Here is a 15,197-nt window from a genome sequence, read left to right as displayed (position 1 = left end):
GTTTGGCGCTTGAACATGACTCCATCCCGTCCCAACCATGTATAACTGGCTACGTCCTACCTGCTTACACCGTGTATGAAGCGACAATCCTGACGAGATATGGACGAAGGCACTGCCAGAGCCAGAGCCCAGAGCCCAGAGCCCAAAGGCGAAGAAGACCGAGCAGAGCCGACTAGCTCCACCTCTTTCCCGCCTCTCCTCCCTCGAACCCTGTGTTCGTGATACCGAAATGTCATGTTGACGGCTGAATCGATAGATAGACAAGTTTTTTCATCGACACGGCCCGATTCGACTCAACTCGACCAGTAGCTACAAGCGTATGCGTGGGGTAACCCAACGAAGAAGGGAGAAGAGAGGGTGGCTCAGTCGTGTTCCAGCAGTAGTAGTATCTGTAATACATGTCAAGTACATATAGATTGTAGATTCTATACAAGTATCCGATCTGCTGGAGCAGGCAGAGGCTCTCCGACCTCGGGCTCACGAGTAGGAATACAGAAAAATAACTCTTAGACACGGCCGTCTCTGGCCCTGGTGCCTTTGTAAGTATTCATTACCAAGGTACCAAAGTACATAACACACGGACGCATGTACCTAGTATATAGATATGTTCAGGTAGAGCTTTACGTGCCAGTTCCAAATTTCCCATCCCCGCCCTGTCCAAGTACCAAAAACCAAGGGGTATCACAGTCGAAATAATAGCACCTTCACCAGTCCCCTTTCCATTCCATGAACCCATTGTCCTTCCTTTTTTCATCCCGAAATTGCCTATCAACCAAGGAAACAATCAGGAAAACAAGAATACAGATGTCCTGTCGCTACATGAGCCGCGTTGTATCGCCTTCTGCGACTTCCCATGCCCAGTCCCCTCCAGTGCCGCCAATACCATAATGTTTGCTCCAAAATATTTGTTCAAGCCTGATGTCAATCTTCGAGGTTCCTTTCTTGTCACTTGTCAATTCTTCAAATGCACATGCCACTTTCCGTTCCGGTGCTAGTCGCTAATATCATCCTCATCGCCGTCATGCAACGGTGGCAGCCTATTATCCTCCCAGTCCATGTCATCGAGGTCGAGTGTCAAACTGGGCAATGTAATGAGGGATTGTTGTTGCTCATTTTCAGCTTCGCGTTCTCTTTCTCTCTCGTGTTCCTCCTGCATATCTTCATGGTCTTGGTCGAGCTCATCGCGAGTTAGCCTGTTCACCGAGGAGGCCGACGCAGTTGGTAGAAACGAGCGGCGTTTTCTTCGAGCTGAAGTAGTCGCACTTTCATCTGCTACCGTCACTTTCCCAGATTTCCGTCGCCCCTTCGCCGAGACCTTTGTTGCATTGGGCACTTGCCCAGGGACGTCCGTCTCTAATGTAGTTGATTCTGCAGCTTGGGCTTCTTTCTCCGCCTTCCTGACCTCTGACCTCAACGGCGCAGACTCGGCGTGCTTGTACCCATCTGGAAATTTATTTCGAATGCGGTCTCGGAGGTCGGTGGCTCGCCTGTGCGACAGATCCAGGTCTGGGTCGTCATGAATGGCGGTCCACTGGAAGCCATGTCGTGCTACACCCGCCAAAAGATTCTCGTCCTCGAGGTCTGTCCAAGCACGGCGTTTACGACGTTGTTTCGAACTCTGACCCCGATCTGCCAGTCGCTCCGCCACTTCACGACAGTGTCGTATTCCCAGTATCTCAATGGATGGAGATGGTTCTGCAATAGGACTGTCGACTCCCAGGTGGGTGTCGGACTTTGAGGGCCTGTCGTTGATGCAAACGCGGTACCGATCTTTCAAATCCACGGAATTTCTGTCCCTGAAGTGGAAATCCGGATCGTCTAGAATCTGTTTCCATCGGCCGATGCCGTATTTATTCACGCCGGCCATGAGGTCTGCAGTTTCAGCATCAGTCCATCTCCGCCTGGCTCGACGCTTAAAGATCTTCTTGTTTGTCTCCTTCCAAACAGGATGGATCACCTTCGGAATGCGTTGGCGGATCTCGTCGGGAGAGAGTTCTTCAGTCCTTAGAAAGGCCCTGGTAAAAGTAATACGTGTATCAATAACGCGGCCAGGAGGAATGGGTTCAGGTGAAGGGTCTATATCTGGTTGATCGGCTTCAGGACTCGGGTGATAAGATTCAGATTCTTGACGGTAGTGGTCAGATTCTTGGTAATAAGGATCAGCTTCTGGATTGTAGGGGTCAACTTCTTGGGGGTAAGGGTCAGTGTCAGGTTGAATGGGCTCGGGATCTGGTAGACTGGGTTCACGGTCTGGCCCAACGGAGTCTCTGAGCATATCTCTGACATGAATCCTCGATGTTGTTGTTGGTGTTGGCCGGGTAGTGGCTTGTGTCGAATCGACATCAATCGGTGGCGGATGAGCCGCAGAAGTGGGACGGGGTTCATGCTGCCTCGTGCTCGTGGTGTGTATCGACTCCGGATAGACTGCCGGCAACAGCGCAGTAGGCTGAGTTTCATGCAGTCCTGTAATCGTGGCACGTGTTGGGCGAGAGTCAAGCGATGGTAACAGAGCGGAAGGCTCGTGTAATGCTGTGACGGTCGGATGTAGAGAGTCAAGGTCAATGGATGGCAGGAGAGCTGCAGAGGGAGGAGGCTCATGCAGTCCTGTAACCATAGCAGGGAGGAGCGGAGTCGGTCTGTTGTGACGGTTTTCTTTCTGAGCTGGGGGAGGAAGATGCCTGGCCCAGTCAAGAGCAACATGGTCGTTGTCCGCGTCCAATCTCAGATGCCTGAGAGATTGAGGATGTTCTAGAAACGAGGGGGCTTGGACAGGAGAGTTTTCCACCACAGCCAGACTGATGAATGAGGGCAGATATGTTGGTGTAGGGTCCGGGCCATGGTCGGCTTCCAGCAGCTCGCTGATGGCGAGATGTGGTCTTTTTGCCTCTCGTGCAAGAAGGACATCGTTGGGAGTTATTGATGGCGCCCTCCTCCTCTCCGGACTTTCTACAGGATGTGTAGTAGTTTTGTTCGTCCGTGCATTACCCAGGCTATTGTCGGCCACAGGTTCGAGGGGTAGAGGGACATTTGCATGACGGCTCGGAGCAGGATTTCGTAGAGGGGCAATTTGAAAGTCAGTCAGGGCAGGTAAATCAGGAATTTGAAATAGAGGATCATCAAGGAGGCCAGGTAAAGGCTCGATGATGCCGTTCATATTGGCTGTAGGAGATCATCGCCGATTGGAGTCGCGGGAAAGTCAAGGTAGGAGGATGAGGGTGAAAGTGAAGGTGATGGCAACGAGTGTGAGAACTGGAGAGTAGAGAAACTGTCTTTGCACATGGGACTCGACAAGGAGCAAAACGCAGCAGGATATTGAGGAAGTTAGTCAAGTGAAGTTGTCGTAGAGGTGTGAATAGAAATCACAAGTGACCTTTTAGATGTTGAGGTTGAGCAGAAATCATGAAAAGCGCAGTTGATGGCCCATTCTGAGGCCGAGCTTGGCGTGAACTTTGGCCAGACTTGATGTTGGTGAAAGGTCGATCCACGAGGTTATGCTTGATCTGTGATCCCACCCCTCCTCCCACCTGCGCAAAACACAGGTCGCCTTCACGACTACTTACACCAAGGTATCCAGGCTATAGCATTATCTACAGAGTTGCTGATCTATAATCAAAGTAGAGCCTATTTCCGCCCCGCCGTCCTTGCGTCTCTTATTCTTAGCCCCACAACTGTCGAACATTTGGCGATACCAGGAGCTGATCTCGGTGATTCAGGACTTGAATGTCACCACTCCTATACCAACCATCGTCTCTGCGCTTGGTTCCAGTCCTCGCACCTGCCATTCTCCGGTCGTCATCAGGTCAACCCTTCATTGCATCTGAAACGAAAACATAACTGCCGCGTGTGACACCTTTACTTCCCACACAGTCGCTAGTGTGCCAAGCGGTAATGATACTTGCTTCTATCAGATTGACTTCAGGTCCGCTCCCATGAGGGCAAGGCGCTGCAGATCACCGTCAATTCATAGGAGCAGCGGATCAACACCATCCTCCACCTGATGCTTCTACCCTCCCAGGCTCGCGCTCCCAAAGGTGATGACAATCCGTTCAATGGGCTTCACCCGATGCATTCTTTGAAATGGTGTCGGGAAGATAAAGTTGAAAGAACGAAGGCTGGGGGAGGGCTGAGGATCACCGCTCTCAAGACATTTCCGTCAAGTCCACTAGAGACTCTCTTTAGTGTCACTTGTTGCGCTGGCCATGGAAACATACTCCAAAGAACGGTACTCAAGAGTGGGAATTCTACTACACCTGGTTGCTGATCCGAAGTCATGAAATGCTTCAAAGAATTGGGAAACAAAGCTGTTTGAGAGAAAAAGGGGCAATCGCAAGAATGGTCCAACATTGCCTGATCTTGCCTCTCATTCTACAATGTTATAAGTCAATGCTCGTCAGAAGATCTATTAAGTATCGACCTTTTCGACGCGCATAATATCGGCTCAGCCGATAAGGCCAGGTACCACGAGCTTTGCATGCATAATGTTGGCATTGCCTCGTCACAGCCCAAGCCCGGCCACATGCTCTCCGGAGCTGCACACTCATACGGGCCGATCCAGCCAACTCCTCCAAGAGGTGCTTTTGTAATTAGATAGTCCAACATCGTGAGAGTGACACGTGATCATCAGCATGGATTCGGCCCGGGGCCAAACTGTGAAAGCATGGTTCATAGGCGCGCTCAGTGTGATATAAGGTGGGAGGTACAGTATTAATAGTGGCATAAGAAGCAGCAGCTGTCGCTAACCTATTATTTGATGGTTGCCTAAGCCCGGGAATGCGAGAATCCGCATTATGCAGCCTTCAGGGGTATTCCGGGTTCGAACCAGTATAATCCCCGCAAAAGATGGAAGCACGGATGCTTTTTCAGGGCACACAGGCGCTCAGGCTCAGCTAGTGACATGCTTTGCAGTGCCGAACTCAAAAGGTGGATGACCAGAGCTGAAGCTGGATGGTTGGTTGGGGGTCCCGGGCACCAGTGTTTCATGTTGTCTGTCAACGCCAACAGGGTCGAACAGGTACGAATCGAACGGCCAAGTGGCTGGAGCATAAGCGTCGACCCAGCACGGAGCTTGTGCTGGGAAGCTTGGAAGCTTACGTCGAGCTCGAGGGCAAGGGGGCATTCGTCAGTCACACCTTTCGTCCCAAGGGTCTGGGGGTCCAGGATGATGGATGTAAAATTGTCTGAGCATGGTGGACAGACAGACGGTGTTTCATGGCCGACTCCGGGATCAGCTCGGTGGTTTTGAAATGCGGGTCAACACGCAAGCATACATACAATAGGCTCTTTGAGTGTTGAAATCATCTTGGGAGGGATCATACCCACATGCTCCCTCTTTTTCGTGTTGCGGTCTGATAACTGAGTTCAGAGTAGTTGTAGTGGGAGAAAAATGATGTTCGATACGAGCAACTCGCAGTGGTTGTTCTGGGACCCATTGCTTGGCAGGCACAGCAAGGAGTACCGTCACTAGGTTGGCCCTGGCCTCTTAAATGGGGGTGACACAGGGCTCCGAAAATTCTTCAGAGGACTCTGGTGGCTCACCTACAGCTAAACTAGGCTTAGAAGGGTGCCGTCCAGTCCGGCAGAACTGGGTGAGAACAGATCGGGTGATTAATTAGGGCTCGACCGCTCGTTAGCGGATCCTGATGGTTGCTGCCCTTCCCCGTACTTTTCTCTACCCATGGCTTGTGGCCTCTGGCCCGTGGCTCAGAGCCTATCACCAACTTAACGAGCCACCTAGGACGCCCAGCCGTTGACGTGGTGTCTCTCTGTAACTGTATTTGCGTCTGCGCAACCCATCAACCCTGTTCCCGATCTGCCCCAAACCTCACCTTACCTATTAGCATGTCCTCTGCCCCCTAATTCATCCACAACCACCGCCATCCTGCTGCTGCTGCTTCACCTTACTTCTTCTCTGCTTCTTGTCACCTTCGGCTTTCCTCTAATGCCCCCTTCAGCCCTGGAGAGCTGCTTCGTTCGATTCCCTCTATTCCATCACTTGTGTTAATACGGCCACCGACTGTCTCTCCTTCCCCGATTACGATCCCAAAAAACTTCTAAAGTAATATCCTGCGATCCCGAACCTGTTCTCGAATTCACGATCTTACCTCGCCTTGACTTCTATTCCGCATACAGAGTCATTTGTTCGTCAGTCGGTCACTGCCTTTCTCGAAACGAGTCTTGCGTTTAAAATCACCTGGGAGCTATACGCACCCGCCCGCAGATTGCCGAAGGCATCCCTACACATTCTGGACATTCCCAAGAAGCAGGAAAAACGAGCATACGATATCGCCTCCAAAATTATCTTTGTCATTGAAAAGTGGTCCTAGACCAAAAGAAGGCCGACTACATATTGGGGCCTGCAGCATTGAGTCCCTGTGGTCTTTAGAATCTACGACATACCTTATAAGACCTCAACGATGGCTCCTCCCACTGTCACAAGGCCTGAGGGACAACTCAATATAAACCTATCCGGGTTGACTCCTATCAGCGAACCTTCCTCGGTTCCCACCAGCAAATCTCCTTTTGGCGGTTCAAAATCTTCCTCGGGACTGGCAGGGCTTTCCAATGCAAGAGTAGGAGCTGGCTCTCCTCTTCACGAACAGGCTTCTCGGCTGTTTCCAAAGCGTACACGGGAATTACAGTCTCAGACCTCTTTAACCCCTAATATTTGGGGTCCTCCAACAAGTGGTACTTCAACTCCACTGTTTGAGATCCCGGAATCCCCCAGCCAGGATGGCTTCCCAGATTTGGTGCCTCTCACTGAGACTGGGATAAATAGTCCCGCGCGACGCGGACGAGCTGGCACCTTGCCCTCCAGAATATCCCCAGTTGGTACGATTAATGCAGTGAATGTCATAACCTCAAAAACTTCTCGTCCAACTCCTTCCACGAGTCCATTTCGACCCGGTTCCACCTCCGCAGCCGAAACCGCTTTCTATTCGACAGCCTCTAACCAAGCCAACTCCGGAACTTCAGCGTTTCTATCCAGGCTTCGTGCCGGAAGCATGCCTCAGCGGTCAAGTCTGCTTGGTCCTTCTGGCCCCTTTGGTCAGAACGCATTTAGTTCGAGCTGGGGAACAAGGACTCGAGCAGCTACTCTGACAAGTATCAGTTCCGCTGAAGATCCCACCTCCCCTCAACCGTCTGGATACTCCAAGGACGGCATGTCTGACTCTGGGGTCCGCACACTTGACTATCTTGGTCTGGCCGAACCCCCTCATCACTCGAAATCCGACGGCCTTCGCCAAGTTGCAGATGATTCGGCTCATGGCCAGGAACCCAGTTTGTCCGACGTGTTGGCTGGATTTGGAATGCGTAATTCCAGTCGATTCAGGTCCTTCTCTGTGAACACACAATCCAAATATGCCACCGAGGCTCAAGAAGGGAACAGTAACTTTCCGCTGTTCGCTAGCGGGTCATTGACACCCTCAGCAGCAGCAGCCCTGGAAGCCGAGTATGAGTTGGTCCAGGAGAAGGTCCGTCTGCATAATCAGGCGGTTCAGGCATTTGCGGTGAATGCCAGTGCTGCACGCCCGCGAGCTCGAACTGCCGGCCTTGTCGAAACACCTCAACGTACATCACTTCGTAATTTGTCACAGCAACCAGCAGACAAGCTTGGTATGGTCTTTGATATGCCGGGATCGAATGCAATGGACCAGGCCGCTCTTGCAGATACTCTGCAGAATATGGCCATTGTGGAAAACGTGAACTTGTCATACGAAGGCATGGATGACTCAGAAGTCCAGGTCTCTCGGTCCCTTTGGATAGGCTCAATTCCGAATTCCACAACAATGTCATCGCTGGATGCCATCTTCAACCGGTACGGCCCGATTGAGTCGACCAGGGTTCTCACTCACAAAAACTGCGGTTTCGTCAATTTTGAATCGGTCGAGCATGCCGTCCGCGCCAGGCAACTCCTCAACGGAAAAGAAATCTTCCCCGGCGCCGGCCCCGTTAGAATCGGGTTTGCAAAGGCTCCGAATGCGTCCGTCTCCTTGACCCCAGTGCCGAATGCCACCCCTCCCCCTGGCTCGAACGGAAATATCGAGGCAGGGGCATCGCAAGCTAAGGACACTACTGGCAGCCCAGCCGGTTCTACAAACATGCAGCAGACGCTGAGTATGCCAGCCCCTGACCGTCTAGCGGAACTGCAACCGGAGATATTGCAAATCATTCTCGATTTTGGCGGGCAACAGTCGGATTTACCGACCATCGCTGCCAATATCGAGAGTGCCATTCACTACACTCGTCTAGAGAAGGAGATCCCTCCTATCCCCGAACCGAGTTCTACGAGAATGTATGATGCTCCTAGGCTCCGGGACATACGCAAGCGGATTGACAACGGGGCCTGTGGCTTGCAAGAGATTGAGCAGATTGCTATCGACATGTTGCCTGAGATTGCAGAGCTGTCTTCGGACTATCTTGGGAACACCGTGGTCCAGAAGCTTTTTGAATACTGCTCTGAGCAAACCAAAGAACAAATGCTGGCCTGCATCGCACCCCATCTTGCTGAGATCGGAGTGCACAAGAATGGAACCTGGGCTGCGCAGAAAATCATCGAAGTGTGCAAGACCGAAACACAAACTCGATTGATTGTCGACTCGCTTCGCCCCTACACTATCCCCCTGTTCCTCGACCAATATGGCAATTATGTTCTTCAGTGCTGCCTTCGTTTTGGACCACCGTACAATGACTACATCTTCGAGACCATGCTTAGCCAGCTATGGGAAATTGCCCAAGGACGTTTTGGGGCCCGGGCAATGCGCGCTTGCTTGGAGGCTCATCATGCTACAAAGAACCAGCAGCGCATGATGGCAGCGGCTATTGCTTTGCACAGTGTGCAGCTTGCCCAGAATGCTAACGGGGCCCTGCTGTTGACCTGGCTCCTCGACACCTGCACGTTTCCTCGCCGGCGCTCAGTCCTTGCCCCGAGATTGATCCCCCACCTCGTGCAACTTTGCACGCACAAGGTGGCCTATCTCACCGTGCTCAAGGTCATCAACCAACGAAATGAACCAGAGGCTCGTGACCTGGTTCTGAACGCCCTATTTTTCAGCCCAAATGACACTGTCCTTGAACAGATTCTGTGCGACCAAACCTCTGGTGTGACGCTGATTTTTAAGATTCTGACCACACCTTTTCTTGACGACCACATGAGGCCAGAGGTGGTCCAAAATGTTTCCAAAATTCTCACCAAGATCAAGGCTCAGCCGAACCAAGGATACAAGCGGATCATGGACGAAGTTGGGTTGTCATCAAGGCCTAGCCAACCTGTTATGCAACAATTTCCCTCTCATGGGCACCCAAACCTGAACGACCGTGCCAGGCCAATGGCTCAGCCGCAAAATGTCCCTATGACGGGACCGCAACAGCCCAATTTTCCTCAGCGGCAGTACAGTGGCACCTTCGTCCCCAACGGTGGCGCTTTCGAGAATGGTATGAGTCCAATTCGGACGGGCTCGGCCGACTCGTTCGGTTTCGCACCTTACACGATGAACGGGTTCCAGCCGCAGCAGCAATATTCGCAACTTCCATACCAACAAATGACGCCACAATCTCAATATCAGAATTTCCCAGCTGCAGCCCCTCAGCGTTCCAACAGCGGGTACATGCCCAACGGTTATGCTGGCTACGCAACGCCGCCTACGACCGTCGATCCTTTTCGACCGTTGCAGAACCCATCATCCTCACCTCTCTCTTTCTCGGCTCAAATGAGTCCCGTCATCGGTTCGACTGGTTTTCCCCCGCAGAGCTTTCAGCAGAATATGCCTTCCAACATGTACAATTATCCTCAACAACAGTTTTTCTTCTCTCCACCAATGCAGACAGTCCATTCTGGAGGACGAGGTCGTCGGGTAATGTGCAACCCCTTCTAACCTAGTTTCTAGTGCTAACTTCCATCAGAGATAGAGAACTTCATCTGCACACCAAAAGACCGATCACCCTTCGATGATGAAACTTGCTTATGCCTTGTTGCCATGTTTCATCCCTTTGATCATTGTCCAAATTCACGAATCTCATTTGGTGCAACACGTTTCGAAAGACTTGACAAGTTTGGCGAGCATATAACATTCTAGTGCAATACATATCGGAAAGGGGCAACTTCCATGATACCCGGTGAGCGCAAAAGAGGAGTTTCTTGAACCTAGTATGGAATGATGTTGCATCATAGTCACCTATCTATGGTGGCTATCTGGTGTTTCCTACCTATTGCACGCACGCTTTATTCGCCTTACGTTTCTATATTCTATGAGAGAGATTCACTTGCAGCTATTGGATTGCTGCTCCCTTGGATCTCGCGTGATGCATTCTGTGCCGTGCGCAGACCCGAAGAGAATGGGCAAACAAGGCTGGAGGACACGCATTCTGAAAAGAGCAATGGGGAATGGGGAACCGGTTAGAGGCAGAGGCTAGGGCGTCAAGAAAGGGGCATGTAAGCGTGAGAGTGCCTGTCGAGGACGTCTCTTCTGAGATGTCGTCTGTGCTGGGCTGGAGTACCTCGTACACTCTTCCAACCGCATGGTCTTTTTTTTTCAGGCGTGGGTCATATTGACCACTTTTAGAAAGCTTTTATGAGCGAGACAATCTTTGTACAGTGGGTTGGTTTCGGCGCAAGTTGCATTCCACACACAAAATAAAAAAGCAATACGATCAACAAGTGATGAAGTGTCTCTTTCTTTGTTGTTTCTTTCCCCGATTGTCCTCAATTGTGATGGCTTCTGTAGAGGAGACTTGGTAAGTCGGTATTCGGTAGACTGATCTACGAGATATATAGAGAAATATAGAAGACAAGAACAGTTGATTGATCTATCTCCCCCGAGGTGCCTTGGTGGGTACGTGGGCATTTCGGTTCCACGTTACACGGTATTTTATCTCTTTGATTGTCTTGTCTTGTCCATCCAAACCGTGTTGCTGAGTATTATGTATGTGGTGCTCGTGGACAGCCAGGCCTTCTCGAGTCTCGAGGCTCGAGTCATAAGTCACTAATTTAAGCGTGTCTGGCTAAGATAGGGTGGGCGCCAAGCGCCGGGGGAGTGAACATCTGAGTACCTAGCGAGCTAGGTATCTATCTGCACGAGGTATTCGGTATTATGTAGATGACAAACGTTACTGGGACCGCTCACTCACTCACTCACTCACTCACGCAATCGCTCATTCACATGGTTACATAGTCACTGAATAGACTGGTAAAAAGATGGACTCGCAGACTCTTTCAACCCCTGGGTAGGTAGGTAGGTACCTTTACTGCTCGGGGACCAATCTGTGGAAAAGTCGGTGGTTAATGCCAGTCGGCCGGTTCATGGATCACATGAAAATGCCGTGCTATCATATCCTCTTCCATGCCATGACATGTAGTACCTCGCTCAGAGAACCCCAATTGTGAAGAATGACATAGCACGGCACTTGATCCCGGTCTCGACATTCATTGAATCCCATGTGCACGAAACAGTGGTTGGTGGTCGGGCCACATGCTCCTTCGACGCTGCACATGCGGCGTACGCCGGTGGATAGGTGATGCCCAGATCTCAGCAGATCCAATTCGAGGCAATGCCACTGGGCAAGCAGAGAATAATACCGCTTGCAGGTCCAGTCAGCTGCGTGTTGAACACGCGGATGAGCTGGGGTGGTCAGGAGGTCAAGGTCTTTCTTTAGGCATCCTGACCGATTCGCTTCGCATCATTCGGCCATGAAAAAAAAAACCCCCCCACAAGACGTGGTTTGCTCTGTTTTGCCAGATCTTGACCGGTTACACTTGGCCTCGGAAGGAAATGCTGTTTGCGGTGTAGAGATGGAAGGCATTCAATCGTCCCTCCAGCGCTTTTTTCCTCTTTTTTCTGCAGAGCCAATGCAGAGTTGAGACGGTACCCGACTGCCTTGAGAAAGCCCCCTAGTAGCCAAGAAGCAACGCTTGCCTGAAGAGGTCGCCAACTACAGAATCCTCCAGTGGGAGTGTAGAGGGTGGAGTGTGAACAGATCCTTGCCTTGTTCCAGTCGTCTGTGGTGTCAAAATATCCCTTGCATTCCATATAATTGGTCATCAGCAGATAGTGTATGAGGCAGTGCGTGAAGCTAAGCGCTCGCAAGTCTGGTAACCAATGTCATTTCTCTGTTGGCAACTGTGTATCATGGTCTGTGGGTACAGCCTGAGGATCGGATGGCCGGGCTCCGACCCTGACCTCTGGACAAAGTCACCGGTTGAAATCCTAGTGTAGAGCCACAACCCCGATCTCCTGCTTGGGTGCGATTCTTTGAATTGCGTGGGAGAGCCAGACTCTAGCCGACACATAAAGTCATGGAAGGCCAACAGAGTTTCTGGGCCAGGCAGAAAGGCTAAGAGCATGACTTTCCAGCTGGTCCACCTGGCATGAGATATTTGAGCATTCGCCGAATCAGGTCGCGTGGAGAGATGAGCGGGTAACCATCACAACCTAGGCTAGCCACACCACCCTCGAAATTGGAAGAGAGGTGAGGAGCAACAAAAGTACTCCTTCAGCTGCGGGTCCCAATCCTGTCAACACCCCTTGCTGACCTTTAGGACAGCAATGGTGACGAGGACAAAGTCAAAGGAAGCAGGGTTGCAGACGAACACTTGATATGTTCGGGCAGAGCGAGCGATGTCTCAGCATATGCCGAGCCCCGTACAATAAAATCCCTGACAAGATGCACGAAGATGCAACGATCGAGGCGAGGTATATGAGCCAGATCGGTGGGCGGCAAAGCTCGGATTCAGCACTATGCTCGCCCCAAGCTGTACCGACATCGACATACTGGTGTTGAGCTAGGGCTTCATTCCCTGCCATGTCATAAATCCAGCTCGTTGGTTGGCCTCTCAAGGCGTGACTAGTTTTCCGCTCACTGAAGCTGTTTTCACTGGCTGAACCGCGACGAGGATGTAGAAGCCATATCCCATGGCGATTGGGAAGGGCCCCTCTTCTGACATTGAGCAAGCGCTTGGACCAACTCTCAAAACTCAGATCGACGGCGTCAGACCTCGAAATGATCGGTGGCACAGACAAAAGTGAGGGGTTTGCGTCTGCAAGGCGAAAAGTCGCCGTCAGGACCCCATGCTAGCCTCCACAATCTAGTCAAGCCCGAAACCAAGAGTGCTGAAGCGGAGCAAAATTCCATCTGGCCTCGAACAAGGGAATGCCATAGTAGAGACCGGCCCCCATCAATGATCTTCTGTCGATATCGACCTGGCTATCATCGTCTAGGAACATTCTGATATTCGTCGCCTTGACCGAAACGATGAACGATACGGCAAGCGAGATTCAGACAGGATCGTCATCATTCTGCATGCGCGGTCCTTGTGGTGCCAATCTAGGGAACTCACTGAGGATGAAGAGCAGATGACCTAGATGCAATGCGGGCAGTCAAGTTAGTTGAGTGGATCGGCACATGTCCAGGAGGCTGCCGCATGCAATGTGTTCCACTCATGCAATCAGAGCGACGCGACTGTCGGTTGCGGATGCTAGCCTCCCTGATCCCGTACAAGGGTCTATTGGCTCTCTAAAGCCCTGTGTGACCTGTCGTCCGCACTCGATTTTTCGGATCCAACAGCAGCTGCAGAGAGACTGCCACCGTCGTCCTCTTCGGCAGCGAACGCTAGGCTGAGATACTCGCCACATTGTTTGTTTGTGTAACAAGCTAGGGGTTTCGGGCTCCTAGAGCACTGTGGAGGGTAGCTTTCAGCTCTGATTGATCAGCCTTTACGAGGTGATGGCCTCATGGCCCGTGCCCTGTTGCTCCACAATCACCGCGAGACTGAAGACAGGATAGTCGAGAATAAGGGCATACCCATTGGAAAGAGATGCAGAAACTCTCCAGTGTGCGAAAGAACCTGCCTACCAGGTAAGTTTTGAAGTCTGTCTTCGTCGTATCGCTCGTAAATTGTGGAGACTCCTTGCTGGACTGCCTTACAAGGCCACAAAAAATGGAACCTGGTGATTGAGAGGCGCCGGTCCGAAATACTGTTACGTTCATATTGGTGTGCACCAGATCCCCGATCTGTCGGGTAGACTGTTCGGACTTCCTACTCCTCAGGGTCAGAGGCCGTTCATCTTTGGGCCTAGTCTGGCGTATGGCCGTCCAGCCTGGATTGCTGTACGTCGCAGACTCCTGGCGATACCTCAGAAATACAAGTTGTATGCATCACGCTGGCGTGAACCACTCTGTCGGGTCGACTTGAGGGCCTATTAAGGTCGCTGCATTGACCGCCATGGATTCTGCTGCGTTTCTTGTGCTCCTCTCCTCAAAACAGAAGGATCATTGTCTCTCCCCTCCTTATCGATTCCTTCTCACTTTCCCAAGTCTGATCAATCTGCCTGGTTCTCCTGGATTGAAAGCACTCTCCAAATGTCTTGTTCTCCCCGCGATCATGACCACGGGGTACAGAGAGTCCGTGGTAGGTTTGATAAAATGAGCATTGCATCAGTCTTGAACGATAGTCAAGACGAGGACCAAAAGACCGACGACCAGACAAGCCAACCCAACGAGGTCCAGTCAATAGACGATGGCACGGACAGCAGAGACTTCACCGACTATTGTCCAAGCGAGGCCACGTCCGCTAGCTCTTTTGAGTCATCGATCGCGGGGCGAAAGCGCAGACGTCCTCGTCGGGGCTGCAAGAAATACACAAATGAGCAACGATATTTCATTTGGTATCACCGAACAGACCTGAAAGAAGCCTGGGACGACGTCGAAAGAGAGTTCCTCCGTCAGTTCGGCGAAGTCAGAAAGAAATCTGGACTCCAATGCAAATTCTATCGCGTTCTCCACGAAGCAAAGGTCGAGAAAGTGAGAGAACAAGCAAAATCCGGACGCAGATATCGAGGAGACCTTGTCGGCAGGTTTGGAGTGGTGGACAGAACCGCCGAGCGATTTGCCTGGATGCGACCAGAGGATCAATCGAGACCTCCTCTGCCGTGTTTTGCCACAGATGACTGCCGAAATCCGACTTACAAGATTTGTGCCCAGCAGAACAAGATATGAGTGGGAGCTTTATTGTCCAGTGTCACATCGTGATGACAATCATGGTAGGCATTGATGGGGTGGTCTCCAAAGTTCCATGAGAAGTCATTTTAGGATTCAGGTTTGGTGGTTTCGTGTGGTAATGAGTAGAGCAGGACGGCTTAGTGTCCTCGTCGGTGCTGATCTGGGTTTTCGCGGTTGCATTATTGATTGATACGGGTTCCAGGAAC

The 15,197-nt window shown here is 51.5% G+C and overlaps 3 protein-coding genes across 3 annotated transcripts; 2 read left to right on the top strand and 1 right to left on the bottom strand.

The window, feature by feature from the left end:
* Positions 1–991: 991 nt before the first annotated feature.
* On the bottom strand, positions 992–3,154 carry Z517_08372 (uncharacterized protein; the record flags this gene model as incomplete). Its single annotated transcript, XM_013426888.1, has 1 exon — positions 992–3,154. One exon carries the CDS (start codon positions 3,152–3,154, stop codon positions 992–994), a length of 2,163 nt encoding a protein of 720 aa, XP_013282342.1.
* A 3,259-nt stretch (positions 3,155–6,413) lies between these two features.
* On the top strand, positions 6,414–9,872 carry Z517_08371 (uncharacterized protein; the record flags this gene model as incomplete). Its single annotated transcript, XM_013426887.1, has 1 exon — positions 6,414–9,872. The coding sequence occupies one exon, from the start codon at positions 6,414–6,416 to the stop codon at positions 9,870–9,872; it is 3,459 nt and encodes a 1,152-aa protein (XP_013282341.1).
* A 4,543-nt stretch (positions 9,873–14,415) lies between these two features.
* Z517_08370 (uncharacterized protein) lies at positions 14,416–14,988 on the top strand (the record flags this gene model as incomplete). The annotated part of the gene is made up of 1 exon (XM_013426886.1): positions 14,416–14,988. One exon carries the CDS (start codon positions 14,416–14,418, stop codon positions 14,986–14,988), a length of 573 nt encoding a protein of 190 aa, XP_013282340.1.
* Between the last annotated feature and the right edge of the window lie 209 nt (positions 14,989–15,197).

This window comes from Fonsecaea pedrosoi (genome assembly GCF_000835455.1).
Source record: "Fonsecaea pedrosoi CBS 271.37 unplaced genomic scaffold supercont1.5, whole genome shotgun sequence".
NCBI lineage: Eukaryota > Fungi > Ascomycota > Eurotiomycetes > Chaetothyriales > Herpotrichiellaceae > Fonsecaea > Fonsecaea pedrosoi.
The sequence above is the reverse complement of the archived record's forward strand: the minus strand, read 5'-3'. Positions and strand labels throughout refer to the sequence as shown.